Source organism: Loxodonta africana, chromosome 15, assembly GCF_030014295.1.
Source record: "Loxodonta africana isolate mLoxAfr1 chromosome 15, mLoxAfr1.hap2, whole genome shotgun sequence".
Taxonomy (NCBI): Eukaryota; Metazoa; Chordata; class Mammalia; order Proboscidea; family Elephantidae; genus Loxodonta; species Loxodonta africana.
The window spans coordinates 40,984,414-41,000,895 of NC_087356.1; the positions used below are offsets into that span (position 1 = coordinate 40,984,414).

The 16,482-nt window shown below is 44.8% G+C and overlaps 1 protein-coding gene across 1 annotated transcript; it reads left to right on the plus strand.

Annotated features, from left to right (window-relative positions):
• Positions 1-11,843: 11,843 nt before the first annotated feature.
• On the plus strand, positions 11,844-12,854 carry TMSB10 (thymosin beta 10). The gene is made up of 3 exons (XM_010599958.3): positions 11,844-11,918; positions 12,199-12,313; positions 12,589-12,854. The coding sequence occupies exons 2-3, from the start codon at positions 12,214-12,216 to the stop codon at positions 12,621-12,623; spliced, it is 135 nt and encodes a 44-aa protein (XP_010598260.1). The 5' UTR covers positions 11,844-11,918; positions 12,199-12,213; the 3' UTR covers positions 12,624-12,854.
• The last annotated feature ends 3,628 nt before the right edge of the window (positions 12,855-16,482 follow it).

Here is a 16,482-nt window from a genome sequence, read left to right on the forward strand (position 1 = left end):
GGACCTAGGTCTCCTGACCCCAGACCCCATATGATACCCAAGGTGCTTCATAAATATGTCTAGTTGTTCATTGGAGGAGGAGGTTTGGCCTGAAAGCTCACACACTTACCTTTTCAAGGATGCAATGATAGTAAGTGAAACCTTTTATCCTATCTTGCCTATTACAAATTATTGTCTTTTTACAAGGCTTAACTGGGGGACAGGGTCTGGGAATTTGGTTCCAAGCCAAAGAGCAGCACATTCTCATAAAAAAGACAGAAAAAGGATATGAATTCTGAAAGAAGTGAATTAACTAGAAAGAAAATGGAAGTTTTGCATATTCTTTAGGGAGGAGGATAAAATACATAGTATGAAGCCGGGGCCAATTTTCTGGAAATTACTCAAATTAAAAGAAGCCAGAAATGAATGAAAATTGGTGAAAACTTCAAAAATTAAGAAAGAAATGATGAGAATTTATCCTGCACTTGCACAAGTTTTGTTTGCTTGTTTTAATTCATAGCAGCATTGTTTGTAGCGGTACCACCCTCCGGCTCTGGTGAGAGGATCCCACCCATCACCTCTCCATCCCTATCCTCTCCACCCTTTCCACCCTCCCCCGTACACAAGCAACCCACAGGCTCCCCCTGCTCTATATCCTGGAAGCAAAGGGTGACTGCACTTCAATGCCAGGGTTTGTGGGTTGTTCCACTGTCAGCGTGACGGATGATTCGGCTTCAGTGTTTAGGAATGATTTGAGTGACAGATGGGCTTAGGTAAATGCTTCTGTCACTCAAATCTTTCTTCTCCAAGCACATGAATCTCACAGATTCTTGCATAATGATTATTCCCAGGGTGCTAAATATCCATTTTCTTACTTCTCTTCCTATTCCAGCCTGTGGCTCCAGAGCTGCTCATGAATTAGCAGAGTGTTCCCAACAGTTGTATATGACAGCTGAAGAATATTTTGCAGTAGTGAAAAATTTATATTATTCTTAAATTTTCATACATGTAGGTCTACGCACAACACACAGGAAGCAAAATATAGCTTCTTTGCGTTGCCCACGAAATGGATGTTGAATGGTAGAATTACAGATAGTTTCATTTGTATAAAATTATTCATTTAATTCAATTATATCTACAAAATTTCAAATTAAATACTTTATTTTTAAATAAGTTTGATTTAAAATTTTGACATTCATAAATAAATATTTGTACTTTACCTTATTATTACCTTATTAGTAGATAACAGTAATATTTTAGGAGAAAATATCTTTTTTAAAACATATATGAAATTTATAGTTTTTTTTACATAACTGAATTCACATTTTTTATAAATTATATTCAAATTTTATATACTTTCAATACAGTCACATTTTCTTTTTTAACCTTTTAGGACATTACTGTCTATAGAACATGTCATATGAGAATACTGATAATATAATTAGTAATTATGCTAAGCAAAGGCAAGAAAAAAATTTGGAATAACCTTATAATAACTTATAAATTATATATTTTTATTTCATTGTTCTTTCAAATATCCCAAGTCCATTTTCTTTCAAATATCCAAGTCCATCAATAAATCACCCTGTCTACATAATATTTATTAAATTCTGTCTTTTGTGATATTTTTATCACATTTTTCTCATTCTTAAAATTGTGTTAGGAAATTATATCTGTTATTCATGAAAACAGAATATATTTACCAGTATGGTAGCTTGCTTTATAACTGAAATATTTACACATGTGGTATGTGGCCTCAATTTGTACTCCTGTCCTGGGTCCTGCAAATGTTAGGAGTAGGCCAGGTTTGTAGTAGCAAATAACTGAAAACAATGTAAAGGTAGACCAGTAGGTTATTGGTTAAATATTATAATACATTCACATGGTGGACTTTTAGATAGTCTTTAATAAGAAAAAGAAAAAATAGTGGACTCTGGAGCCCAGTTGCTTGGGTTCAAACCTGGCTCTATCACTAACAAGATGAGCAATAGTAAATTACTTAATTTCTCTGTGCCTCCATCTCCTCACCTGTAAATAGAGAGGTATTTTGCTCTAGAACTGTTGTGAGGTTAAAAGACTTAACACATGTAAAGCACTTAGAACAGAAATGGATACGTAGTGTTGTTGTTGTTAGCTGCCGTTTTGAGTTGGCCCCTGACTCATGCTGCCTCCATGAACACTGCCTGGTCCTATAACACTTAAGCCCCCATTGACAGACTGGTGGTGGCTGTGCATGACATGCACTGGCTGCGAGTCAAACCCAGATCTTCTGCATGGAAGGCAAGAATTCTACCACTAAACCACCCACTGGATCCTGGACACAGAGTACTTGTATAGAAATTTAGCTGTAAGTATTATTATGTTCATTATGTCTAGGATAATGAACATACATCTAGGTTTTCAACAGAAAAGGCGGTTTTGCTTGAAAGCACACATTTTTCACATTCCTTTCCAGAGTTGCAATGATACCGATACAATCTCCAAGATATACCCACCCATTGCCATTGAGTCAATTCCAACTCATAGCGACCCTATAAGACAGAGTACAACTACCCCATAGAGTTTCCAAGGAGCACCTGGTGGATTTGAACTGCTGACCTTTTGGTAAGCAGCCGTAGCACTTAATCACTACACCACCACAGTTTCCCTCCAAGATGCATTAAGGAGAAAAAGTGAGGGACAGGAAGTATAATAATATGATATCATTTGTGAAAACAAATAAATGAACATATATAACATTAAATAAGAACATTTATATATGTTTTGTTTTTTGCTTGTATCTCTAAAAAAGTGCACAAGAAACTGGTAATAGTGATCACTTCTAGAGAGGGAAATGGGAGAGCTGGGGAGCAGGGGAGAAGACAAACTTCACTGCATGTTCCAGTGGCTCTGACTACATAACAAATCATCCGTGAAAACTTAGTAACTTAAAACAAGAATAATTGTGTATATGATTTCAGAGTTTCTGGAGGTTAGAAATCAGACAGGGCCCAACAGGGGCAGCTCCTCTCTGTTTCATGATGTCTGGGGTTTTTACTCCTGGGCTCACACACCTAGTAGCAGCTCTACCCACGAGGTGACAGGACGTGAGGGCTTCAAAGACACCAATAATCAAGCTAGCTCACACAACCAGGATATTTGGGCATACCAAAACAAAACAAGAAGCTAGAACACAGTAAGCAAACATAAAATAAATAAATATAATAAATTATTGATGGCTCGGAGACAACAGTCAATATCAAATCACATAAAGAGGCAGACCATGATGGCTCCAGCAAACAGCCAAAACAAAGAACCAGGAAACCTCCCAGAGGAAGATAATATCTTAGAATTACTGGAGGTAGAAATCGAAAGATTCAGAGCTTTTCAAGAGATCAGGAAGAAGATCAGGCAAGTCAAGGAACACACAGAAAAAGCAATAGAGGAATTTAGAAAGGCTATAAAAGAGCAAAATGACAAATTTAACAGGCTGCGGCTAGGAAAAAAAATACATATGCCAGCTGCGTCCAGGCTGCCAGTATGCAAATCCTGGTGCAAGGCCTAGACAGGTGTGGTGCAGTGGTTAAGAGCTCAGGCTTTGGAATAAGCAAAAGCTGAATATAAGCCCTAGTAATGCCATTTACTAGCTGTACGATCTTGGTCAAGCTCCGATTCCTCCTCTGTAAAGCAAAAACGATAAAAATAGTACCATTCACACTATTTTGGTGATAAGTAAGATAGTACAAGTAAGGTCCTTAATGCAGGTTTTGGAACACAATAACTTCTCAATAATGTTACTTGCTGTCATTATTGTTATTTTAGCACCAAAGGTGAAAACTGAAAAAAAAACTATTCTCACTCACACTGTTAGCCATTTGGGCTACCTAAGCAATTGTGCTGGTTTATTCAGGGGTTAATCCACACATCTGCAGAGCAGAACAATCATTACTCAAAGGTCCACATGACCTCACAATTTTATCTTGAATGAGTCTTTAAACTCCATGACCTAAAAAGAAAAACAACATTTAGATGACATGCAAAATTCAGAGGTCTCATCCTGATTTCTTTGCTTCTGGTGTCTCCTTTGTATGAGAGTCATATCTCTTTTTCAGGCTAGCAAAACTGGCACCCAAAAGAAGACTATATCACAACTCAAACAGCAGCAATAAAAAGGCCAGGAAAGTCATCCAGGGAATAGCAGTTTCGATCACTTGTGAGCCTACTCACAAATACTTGGCTATCCATTTTTCATTGAATGCCTCCAATGACAGGGAACTCATCACCTCCACCCAGAGTAACTTATTTCATTTTGATTAGAAAGTTTATGCAATTGTTCAAAGAAATATTGATTGAGCACCTATAACGTGTCGGGCCTCGCATTAGGGGCTGGGGGTACAGTGGTGTCTTAGTCATCTAGTGCTACTACAACAGAAATATCAGAAGTGGATGGCTTTAACAAAAAGAAATTCATTTTCTAACAGTTTATAGGGCTAGAAGTCCAAACTCAGGGTGCCAGCTCCAGGGGAAGGCTTTCTGTCTGTCAGCTATGGGGGAAGAGCCTTGTTGTCAATATTCCCAGTGGAGGATCTTCTCAGCCAGAGGTCCAGGTCCAAAGGACACACTATTCTCCTTGCTCTTGTTTCATGGTGGTAAGAGGTCCCCATGTCTCTCTGCTTGCTTCTCTCTTTTATATCTTAAAAGAGATTGACTTAAGACACAACCTAATCTTGTAACTTGAGTCCTGCCTCATTAATATAACTGCCATATATCCCACCTCATTAAAATCATAGAGGAAGGATTTTCAACACATAGGAAAATCACATCAGATGACAAAATGGTGGACAATCACACAACATTGGGGATCATGGACTAGCCAAGTTGACACACATTTTTTGGGGGGGACACAATTCATAACAAGTGGTGAATGAAACAAATGAGGTCTCCTACTTCCTAGTGCACGAGATAGACAGTAAACAAAGAAATAAATATATAAAATGTTTGGTAGAGATGGATTCCACAGGAAAAAGTGAAACAAGGTAAAGGGCTAGAGAATGACAGGCGTGTTACCCTATATGGGGTAACCAAGGAGGGTTGTCTGAGGAGGGAACATTTAAGCAGGTTCCTAAAAGAAGTAGAGAGGACACAATGTGAGTATCTGAACTAAGAAGAGCATCTCAGGCTGAGGGAACAGGGAGGACAAAGGCCCTTGAAGCAGGAGTGAATGTCTTCTTTACATTCAAAGGAAACCAGGACTGGGTTCCTTCTCATTCATACAGCCACAAATCTCACTGCCACTTGAGAGTTAACCAAGTTAATTATGTTTTCCCATCCTGTGCATGTGGAGTTGGTATTTGGGCCAAGATGGCTTCATCTCTGTCCCTATGAGATTCATCCATATTTTGTCCATTTCTCCCCTAATTCCAGCTTGCTTTAGGGCTTACAGAGCTGTATCCTTCCTAATGTAATCCGCCATTGGAGTCCCTAATCAAAATGTCAAATTGGATAAGCCTGAGGGAATGGAGCCTCATGGCAAACCTCCAAAGCCTTCCCCCTAGGTTGACAGTCATCAAGTCTCCCTTGTTTTTAGGTGCAGTCAAGTCATAGCAACCCTATGTACAACAGAATAATACACTGCCCGTCGTGCACCATTCTCATAATCCTTGCTATGTTTGAGCCCATTTTTGTAGCCACTGTGTTAATCCATCTCATTCGTTGAAGGTCTTCCTCTTTTTCCCTGACTTTATCAAGCATGATGTCCTTTTCCAGGGACTGGTCCCTCCTGACAACATGTCCAAATCTCAAGAAACGAAGTTTAGCCATCCTTGCTTCTAAGGAGCATTCTGGCTATACTTCTTCCAAGGCAGTCTCCCTTATGTCCCTCTTATTAGCTCTACATTTTCAAGAGCATCTTTCTTGACAAAGAATATGGAAATGTAATTGGAGTTGAGTGGTTTGGCTTTCTCTCTGCCATCTGTGAAGAGTATACAATCTGTTCCAACCAGCAGGCCAAAATGTTGTCAGGCGTAAATGACACCTCCAGTCATAAGTAGACATGAGTCATAAACATGAGCATAACTGATTGACTTAGAGTCGTTCATCTACTGCAATTAACTTGTAACTCAAGGGCCTCATCATCTTTATATCCTCCACACCCAGTACAATGCAAGGCACTCCATGGGTGTTCAATAAGTGTTTATTGTGTGAGTGTTGCAGAGGACAGAAAAAAAATCACCAGATGGGATCTGTGACCCTGACACCGCTAGGTTCATGATTTTTCCATCTCATGGTGTTCCAGTTATCTGATGCTGTGTTACAAAACACTCAAAACTTAGTGACTTAAAACAACTGCAACATTTATTTTGCTCATGAATCTGGTATTTGGACAGGGACAACTTGTCTCTGTTCCACTTGGCATTAACAGGGGCAGTTCAAAGGCTCAGTCACTTGTATGTCTGGTGGTTGATGTAGGCTGAGCTCAACTGAGGCTGTGGCTGGAATGCCTATAGGTGGCATTTCCTTGGAGGTGCTTGGTTTCCTTACAGCAGGGAGGCATCCAGAGAGGGAAAAACAGAGAGAAGGAGAGAGCGAGAGGAAGAATGTGACTGGCCTTTTATGACCTCACCTTATAAGTCTCTGTTTCTGCCACATTTTATTCATTAGGAGAAAGTCACTAAGGCCAGTCCATATAAAAAATGGTGGGAGGAATTACATGAAATACATAGAATAGGCAAATGTATGGTGTCTTAATCATCCGGTGCTGCCATAACAGGAATACCACAAGTGGATGGCTTTAACAAAGAGATATTTATTCTCTCACAGTCTAGTAGGTTAAAAAAAAAATTACAAGTTCAAATTCAGGATGTCAGCTCCAGGAAACAGCTTTCTCTGTCAGCTCTGGAGGAAGATTCCTTGTTATCAATCTTCCCTGGTTGAGGAGCTTCTCAGGCACAGGGACCCCAGGTCAAAAGGACATGCTCTGCTCCTGGTGCTGCTTTCTTGGTGGTATATTATCCCCATGTCTCTCTGCTCACTTCTCTCTTTTATACCTCAGAAGAGATTGGTTTAAGACACCATCTAATCTTGTAGAGCTCATCAATATAACTGCCACTAATCCATTTTATTACATCGTAGTGGTAGGATATACAACACACAGGGAAATCACATCAGATAATAAAATGGTACAGTCATACAATCGTACAAGGGAATCATGACCTAGCCAACTTGACAGATATTTTGGGGGGACACAATTCAATCCATGACACAGAGAGACCAAAGTTTATTAGTAGTTACTACAGGTGGGTAGGAGGGGGACGTGGGGAGGTATCGCTTAATAGATGCTGAATTTCTTTTAAGGGGAATGAAAATGGATAGTGGTGACGGTTCCACGTAATTAATGTCACTGCATTGTACACGTGAAAGTGGTGGAAGTGGCAAATATTTTGTTATATATATTTCACCACGATAAATCTATTTTTTTATTTTGTTAGTGTTGTGGCTGAGAATATACACAGCAAAATATATACCAATTCAACAGTTTCAACATGTACAACTCAGTGGCATTGATTACTTTCTTTGAGCTGTGCAGCCATTCTCACTCTCCTTTTCTAAGTTTTCCTACCTCATTAACATAAACTCATTGCCCCAATCCAAAACCATTATCCTTGAGTCAATTCCAACTCATAGCAATCCTATAGGACAGAGCAGAACTGCCCCACAAAGTTTCCAAAGAGCCTGGTGGATTTGAACTGCTGGACTTTTGGTTAGCAGCCATAGTACTTAACCACTACACCACCAGGATTTCCAAAAGATTACAACTTTGGAAATTCTATGGGGCAGTTCTACTCTGTCCTGTAGGGTCACTCTGAGTCAGAGTCAACTTGACGGCAACGGATTTGGTTTGGGTTAATCTTTACGGAAGCAGACTGACATATCTTTCTCTCTCAGAGCTGCTGGTGGGTACAAGGCACCAACCTTTCGGTTAGCAATTAAGCACTTAACCAGTGCACCACCAACTCCTTTTCTGCCCCGTAAGAGTCCTATCTAATCTTTCAAGTTGCTGTTGTCAATTTGATCCTATATAGATCTTAAAAGAGCGTAATAGTCGATGCAGACATTTTTTACTACTTAAGCTAAACTATTGTTTGGTTTTAAGAAGACTTTGGGATATTTTTGGTTTAAGGTTTAAAGATTACCTCAGGGCAATAGTTTCAGGGGTTCACCCACACTCCATGGCTCCAGAAAGTCTGGAGTTCATGAGAATTTGAAATTCCGTTCTGCATTTTCCGCATTTTGGTTAAGATTTTTCTATAGAACCTTTGACCAATATGTTCAGTAGTGGTAGCTGGGCACCATCCAGTTCTCCTGGTCTCATGGCGAAGGAGGCAGTTGTTCATGGAGGCAATTAGCCACACATTCCATTTCCTCCTCCTATTTCTGGCTCTCCTTCTTCCTGTGTTGTTCCAGGTGGTTAGAGACCAGTTGTTGTGCCTCAAATGGCCTCTTTCAAGCTTTTGAGACCCCAGGCACTATGCAAAGGACTAGGAGATAAAACAGAAGCACTAAACACACTATTAGGTCAATTAACTGGGATGTCCCAAGAAACCATGATCCTAAACCTCCAAATAAGGAACAAAATCCCATGAGGTGTTTGCTTGTACATAAGCAGCCTCAGCAGCTACTCATTTACGTGTGTGTGTGTGTCATCGCTGTAAATACGTCTATCATACAACTTTTGCCAATTCAACTTTTTGCAGGTGTACAATGTATTGACAGCATTTGCGTAATTGGCTGTGCAACCCTCCCCTTAATCAATGTGATTTGCCCATCACTGTGCACCAACAGGATACATCTTCTCAAACGGTGTGAGGGGTATAAAGAACATACAGATGTTTTAAAACCACTACTGACCCACAGGATTGCTGTGAGTCGGAGCTGACTCAACAGCACCTGACGACAACTACCCATGGGACTGGCTGATACTAGTAAATCTGACCACTGTTAGGTAACAAATGCCAAAGAGGCTGCCTGCTTTCTGAGAGATGGGCCACAGAGCTGCACTGAGGAAAAACGGGAATGTCTGCCAGCCTGCTTAAAGCTCCTTTGTTTGAGAATCCTGCGTCCTTGCTATCTTTGAACTTGTGTCTCCATACCTATATATTTAGAAGAACCGATTTCTTTGTTTCCCAAATAAAGGGAAGTTGGAATTGGAGTTCACCATGGGTCTATGAAATTTCTGCCCCATGGAAAGTAATTTTAATATTCAGGGCAAGGTCTCAGCTAGAAGACCACTCACTGAGTGAATAATACTGAAACTCAGACACTTAGGAAAATTGAATATTTCCATGTTTAGGTTAAAGATGGGGAGCCAAGAAGGCGATGCCTAAGTAATTCTTGGCATTGCATCTGAAAAGGAATCGAGTGCCAGTGGAGCTCTCCAAAGAGACACTGTCTTGGTGTCCTGATATTTTTATGCTCAGTTTTTGGCAGATCCTTCAACAGTGTATGGTGGAGACTGCTCCAAGTACATCCAACCTTGCTTTCTTTTTTCCTGGGCACTCAACTAGACTGCATTTCCTACCCTCTGTTGCCATTAGATGAGGCCATGTGACTGAGTCCTGGCCAAAGAGATGAAGACAGAAGTGATGGAGATTACTTGCAAACCTGGACCATAAAACTGCCAGCACAGCCCTCCATCCCCTCCTTCTTCTCCCCATCCACTGACTAAATGGAGTGGACTTCCAGGACTTAGAGAGGGGCAGTCACAAGAAAGAAGGGACCCGGGTGCCTAAATCCTACATGTAGGAGACCTGCTGAACCAGGAACACCAGCTTAGTTGCATGAATGGTAAATGAATCTTAATTGTATTAAGCTGCTTTGGGGCTATTTGTCACAGTAGTTCGCCTTCCCTGACTATGAAGTTGGACTATTGTTCAGGGAATATTGTGTTTCTCCCCCTCCACCATGAGTGGAAGGTATCTCCTCACCCCATTGATGTTGGATTTGGACATATAACTTGCTTTGGCCAATGGAATATTAGAGGACATGAGGCTGGCCTGAAGTGCATTTATACATACTTCAACATGTCTACAATCTCTTGTGGCACAGCTCTCTTGCTGTTTTGCCATCACCCTGAGACGAACAAGCTCCAGCTAGTGCCCTGGTCTAAAGAGGATGAGAGATCCAGGGAACAGACCTGGATGCAATTCGAAGCTTGGAGCCAAGCTCAGCCTAGCCCAGCCCAGCACCAGCTGACATACGGATGCCTGAGCAAGAATAAATGATTATTTTAAGCCACTGAGTTTTGGAGTAGCTTCTTACATAGTATTTTTGTAGTAACAGTTGACTGATACACAAAGTGAGAGTGTGAGGCCACATTAAACGACCACTTGATGCCTGTTCTTTATCACATTTAAGCTTTATGTTGTTGCTGCTGTGTACCTGTGAGTTGATTCCAACTCATAGCAATCCTATACGACAGAGTAGAACTGCCCCATAAGGTTTCCTAAGCTGTAATCTTTACGGGAGCAAATCATCACATCTTTTCTCACTTGGAATAACTGGTGGGTTAGAACTTCTGACCTTTTGACTAACAGCCATGGGCTTATAAACCATTGTGCTACCATGGCTCCTTATTTAAGCTTTATACCAACCCAGTTTTACAGATGAAGAAACTGAGGCATAGGAAAAGACTTGCCCAAGGTCACAGAAGGAGTTTCCTTTGCCAAACTTATAAGCCTAAGCTTCTCCCCCACTGTCCCAAATACACTAAGTGCATGTGAGAAAAGTAGATAAAATCAGGAAGGGACTGGACAGAATTCAGGATGTTCCCACCAAACCCCTCCTTAACAGAACTTAGTAATACTCCCTAAGGCTTGCAAAAGGAAAGTTCAGGTCAAACAAAACAATGACCAGCTTCACCCTGTGGGTTGTAAATGTATGGAATTTATTACCTAAAGGTGTTGCACGAGCTGAAAGAGTTGAAAAACTGCACTCTGCCACTGCTCTACTGGATTAATAGGAAAAACAAGAACGTTTCCGGGAATACAGATCTAAGCATCTTCAAGGTTAACTCAAGGAGGAAAACCGCACCCTCCGACCCAGTGCTCCTAGGAGGCCTGGGAAAGGCCTCAGCCCTCTCGGGACTCCCCACTCCCACCACCACCCTTCAGACAACACAGGCGACAAGCATTTAAGAAGCACCCGCCGCCATGGTTCCTGCAGGGCCCGCCCCGCTCAGGGAAGGGGGACAAGAGGGAAACTGGCCCCCGACCAGAGCAAAGGGCACTGGCAACCTATGGGTCCACCTCTCCCCGCCCTCCCTTTCAGCTCTAGAGCCCTCGGTTCGGACCGTTTTGGTGCGAGACCCAGCAAGGACTCAGCCTCCCGGAAGAAAGGAAAAGGGTGGGCGGGGGAGGGGTCTGGAGGGGCACAGACAAGAGACTTGGGGACCACACAGAGGTGGGGTGTCTTCTGCCAGCAAGGATGGCCGCAGAGCACGCGTGCACGCTCGCACATCCACACCCACAACCACACACTCTCACTCACACACACACACTCACACACTCCCCACCCACACCCCTCCCCCGCCGGCCTCCACGCCCATTCTGCGGGGCAGGCAGCAGATTCCCAGCGGAGCGGGGCGGGGCGGGCCGGGGTCGGGGGGGAGAGAATGAAGCCCGGGGCCTTGGCGCCAGAGGCGCCCAACCTGGGGGTAGGGCGAGCTGAGGGCGCCGGAGAAGCAGCGCCTCAGCCCGCGGGCAGTCGGGGGAAAGGCGCGGCGGGGAGGTGAGCTGCCCAGCGGCCCCGCCCCTCCGGTGCCGGCCCCGCCCCCGCTGCGGCGGCCGAGGGGCGGGGCGGGGCGCGGAGTATTTAAGGCGAGGGGCGGGCGCCGCTCTTTTGTCTCTTGCTGCAGCGGCGCGAGTGGGAGCACCCGGAACCTCGGCTGGGAGCGGGACGCCTCGGTGAGCGCCGTGCGGGGGGGGGGGGCCGACCGCGGTGGGGCCGGAGCCGGGCACCCGGCAGGCGCGCTGCCGCCGCCACAGGCGGCTTCCCGGACGGGACGCCCGGGCCGGCCGAGGGCTACCGAGGGGGTTGCGGGACGCGCCCAGACCCTCGGCCTTGGGGCTGCCGGGAACGCCCCGGCAGGAGTGCCACGTCGAGAGGCGTCGGCCAAGAGCGCCGAGGGGGACACGGGCCCCCAGCCTCGGCGCGCCACGCCGACCGCTTTGGTTTGCCCACTAGGATCGTTTTAAGAAAATGGCAGACAAGCCGGACATGGGAGAAATCGCCAGCTTCGATAAGGCCAAGCTGAAGAAAACGGAGACGCAGGAGAAGAACACCCTGCCGACCAAAGAGAGTGAGTGCGCCCCCGCCTCCAGGCCCTCGGGCCCCCAGCCCAGCCCCCCAACCCGCCCTTCCCGTGCCAACCCGGGTCCCCCCGCCCATGTCCCCGGCCTGGGCAGCCCCAGTCCCCCTTTATATTACACAAAGTGCCTTGTCTCCCCAGCCCCAAGCCTCTTTCTTAATCCCCAGGCCTCGTGGGTGCTTCGCCCACACCAGGTTTGTAGGCGCCGCGGTTGGGGATTTTCGAGGTGCCTTCCTCCCCCAATGCTCGCTTCCCGCTCTCCACAGCCATTGAGCAGGAGAAGCGGAGTGAAATTTCCTAAGAGCCTGGAGGATTCTCCAACCCCGTCATCTTTGAGACCCAAGTTGTGATGTGGAGGAAAAGCCACCTGCAAGATGGCACGAGCGACAAACTGCACTGTGAACCCGGGCACTCCGCTCCGATGCCACCGGCCTGTGGGTCTCTGAAGGGACTACCAAATTCTCCGGTTTGCCCTGGATATTATAGAAAATTATTTGTAATGATTAATGAAAATAAAACACACCTCGTGGCATGGCTGGCGTGGTCTGAGTCTCTTAGTTAAGTGTGCAGGGACAGTCCCTCTGTAGCAAAGCTCCGCGCTGGAGTCTGAGTTCCTGCTGCGGGGCGGGGCGGGGGTGGGGGAGGTCGAACAAATGGCTGGCTCTGAGAGACCATTTGTAATTTTGGCTTTATCTCTTTCCCCAGAAGATTTCTTGGGTTATCAGCTGTTGCTTATAATGCAGTTTTGGTAAAAATCCAGGTAAAATTTAACCCCACTGGGTCATTCCTGGAAGCTGCTTTGGAAAATGATTTTCCAAAAGAGCAGGATCTGTTTTTGACAAGCTTTTATAGTCCCGCTGTTTCCCTCTGGCTTCCTCATAGCTGTGACGCATACCAGGAGAGGACGGGTGATTTCAAGACTGGGAAGAAACAGGAAAATGATCAAATCAGGGATGTGGAAAGTTGAGTGAAGTCACAAAGTCTCGAAGAGGCCTCCTTTTTGAGTTTAAAAGAGAAGACATTAGAACAAAAACTAAGGGGATCTTGGGAAACAGTATGAACATCAGGACTAGAGGAGCCATGGAGAACAGCCTAGGTTTTTGTCTTTTAACACTAGCTCAAAACCTTCCACAAAATCATTCGCCGTTAGAGGGAGTGCTGAGCTGAGCAGCCTCCTGTGCAGGAAAGATGGGAATGTGGCGGGAGGGATGGTGCTGGCAGCAGAGCCCCCTCAGGGTCACACTCTCTAGACCGCGGGAAAGGGGTAGGGGAAGCAAGCCCAGAGGGGCTTAGGGGAGAGGGGTCCGAGAGCTTCGGGGTGTTCAGGAGTAGAAGAAAGACTTGTGATTCTAGGGGTAGAGTTTTTCTTTAAGGAGGAAGGCGAAGAGGGCACACTGCTTAGTGATTTGTCCCACATTTTTACCTGGGGAAGAGGGACTGGACACTGGGTGAGGGCAGGTAATAGGAATTGTGGATGGTGCCTGTCCGCAAAGAACTTACAACCTAGCTAGTATGTCAGGCAGCCACCCCAAACCAGAGCTGGGAACGCCTGGACAGAGGGAGCCACTGCTGGCTTTGCATAAAGGAGTGAGTTGACCTGTGCTGTCAGTGGGCAAGTGGGCCTGGGGAAGAGAAATAAGGGAGGAAAACGCATTAGGAGGCCAACCAGGTGGTCATCAACCTTTACTGAATGCCTGCTGTGTACCAGGCACTGTGCTAGGCGCTTTCATTCTCAGCCCCTCTATCAGGAAGGCATGATTATTATCCTTTTACAGGTGGAGAAACAGGTTCAGAGAGCCTATGGGATTTGCTGAAGTCATAGCCAGTGAGTAGGGGAGCCAAGATTCAGGGCCAAGTGTGTGTTTTGGGGATCCTACAACTCGACATTTGGGTCATCTACTAGTCCTTTTGGAAACCCTGGTGGCATAGTGGTTAAGGGCTATGGCCGCTAATCAAAAGATCGGCAGTTCGAATCCCCCAGACATTCCTTGGGAACCCTATAGGGCCATTCTGCTCTGTCCTATAGGATCACTGTGAGACGGAATCAAAGCCAGTGGGGTTTTTTATTGTGTCAAACTCACTACTCACCAGGGCATCGTAATAGACCCTGTTGGGAGGATAAAATAAAACAGGGAATCACTTCTGGTTTAACCACTTAACACAGTATATCTGCTGGTGAGGAGACCTTTTGAGAATAAGTGTGTTGAGGTGAAAGAAGGATCAAGAGTGCAATGGCAGTTTTAAACAGGTGGTCAGGGAGGACCTTCCAGAAAAGGGAACCTTTGAGCAAAGACCTGGAAGGATGTGAGGAAGAGACATGACACCTGTGGGGTGGGATGAGAGGGTTCTAGCCAGAGGGAACAGCGAGTCTAAAGGTCTTGAGGTAAGCATGTGCTTGAGGAGTTTGGGAAAGAACAAAAAGCCCCTGGGGCTGGAGTGGAATGAGCAAGGGGGGAGGAGATGACACTTGAGAGGGCAGGAGATGGGGAAGGCTGATGACAGCCTTGTTCTTCCTAGGAATTTTAAGAAGACATCAGGAGATCCAACAGCCACTCTTCCACTCTTGAGATAATAAGCTGATTGAATGGGGACAGGTGGGGAAAGGAGATTTGGATAAGAGGGTGATGAATTGCCATTTCAGAAATCTCATTCTACCACATATAGTTTATAAGATAAGCCTAGCAGTCCCCACCCCATCCGGGCTCCTGAACTGTACTCAGGAACGAGTACCTAGACATCTCACTACCTAAGAGTAAAACCGCAGAGGCTGAGGGCTGTGGGGACCATGGTCTCAGGGAACATCTAGCTCAATTGGCATAACATAGGTTATAAAGAAAATGTTTTACATTCTACTTTGGTGAGTAGTCTTTGGGGTCTTAAAAGCCTGTAAGTGGTCATTTAGAGATAGTGTACTGGACTCACCCCTTCAGGAGCAAGGGAGCATGAAGAAAAGACACAAGGAAAGGATTAGTCCAAAGGATTAATGGGCCTCAACTACCACAGCCTCCACCAGACTGAGTCCAGTACAACTAGATGGTACCTGGCTACCACCACTGACTGCTCTGACAGGGATCACAATACAGGGTCCCAGACAGAACTGGAGAAAATGGTAGAACAAAACTCACAAAAAAAGACCAGACTTACCGGCCTGACAGAGACTGGAGAAACCCTGAGGGTGTGGCCCCTGGACACCCTTTTAGCTCAGTAATGAAGTCACTCCTGAGGTTCACCCTTTATCCAAAGATTACACAGGCCCATAAAACAAAACGAGACTAAAGGGACACACCAGCTCAGGGGCAAGGACTAGAAGGCAGAAGGAGACAGAAAAGCTGGTAATAGGGAACCCAGGGTCGAGAAGGGAGAGTGTTGACATGTCGTGATGTTGTAAACCAATATCATAAAACAATATGTGTACTGTTTAATGAGAAGCTAGTTCTGTAAACCATCTAAAGTTCAATAAAAAATAAATAAAAATAATAAAACCCCAGAGTAGTCCAGCCTTGAGGCCGCACTTGAGGCCCGCCTCCCTCCCAGTCATTGATCCTACCGGATCACATGAAAGTCTCAGAAGGCTTCATGGAGAAGGAGGCATTGAACCTCACCTCGAGTGTCAAAGACCATTGAAGTACCCCAGCCACACTCCTTCCAACCCTTTAACCTGCCATTTTTATTTCTTGCTACATGGGACTATCCCAAAGGAATGAGTGCGTATGTCCACCAAAGGACATGTTCAAGAATGTTCCTGGCACCTTTAGTCATATTAGTCAAAAAGCAAAAACAACCCATATATCCATTGACAGAATGGATGAACAAGTTTGATACACAGTGGATTACAAGATGTCAACAAATGCTTTGTGCACCGCAAGCACTTTATGTATGTTCTATTTAAATAAAAAAGGTTTTTTTGGTTTTTTAATCTCATGAAGAGCTAAGGATTCCCAGCTTTTAAGCCTCAAATTTTCAATTCAGAGGAGAGAGCTGAAGATTGTGTAAGCAATGTCCATATCTGGTTCCAAAGAGCTAAGGAAACCAGGGAGTTTCTCTGGCCCTTTCCTTCCTTCTTCTCTGCCATTGAAGGTTTTCTCCACTTTGAGTGGTCCTCCAGCTCCTTTCTGATTACTCAAGTATTAGCCATTCTTCAAGGCCTCACCAATTATCAG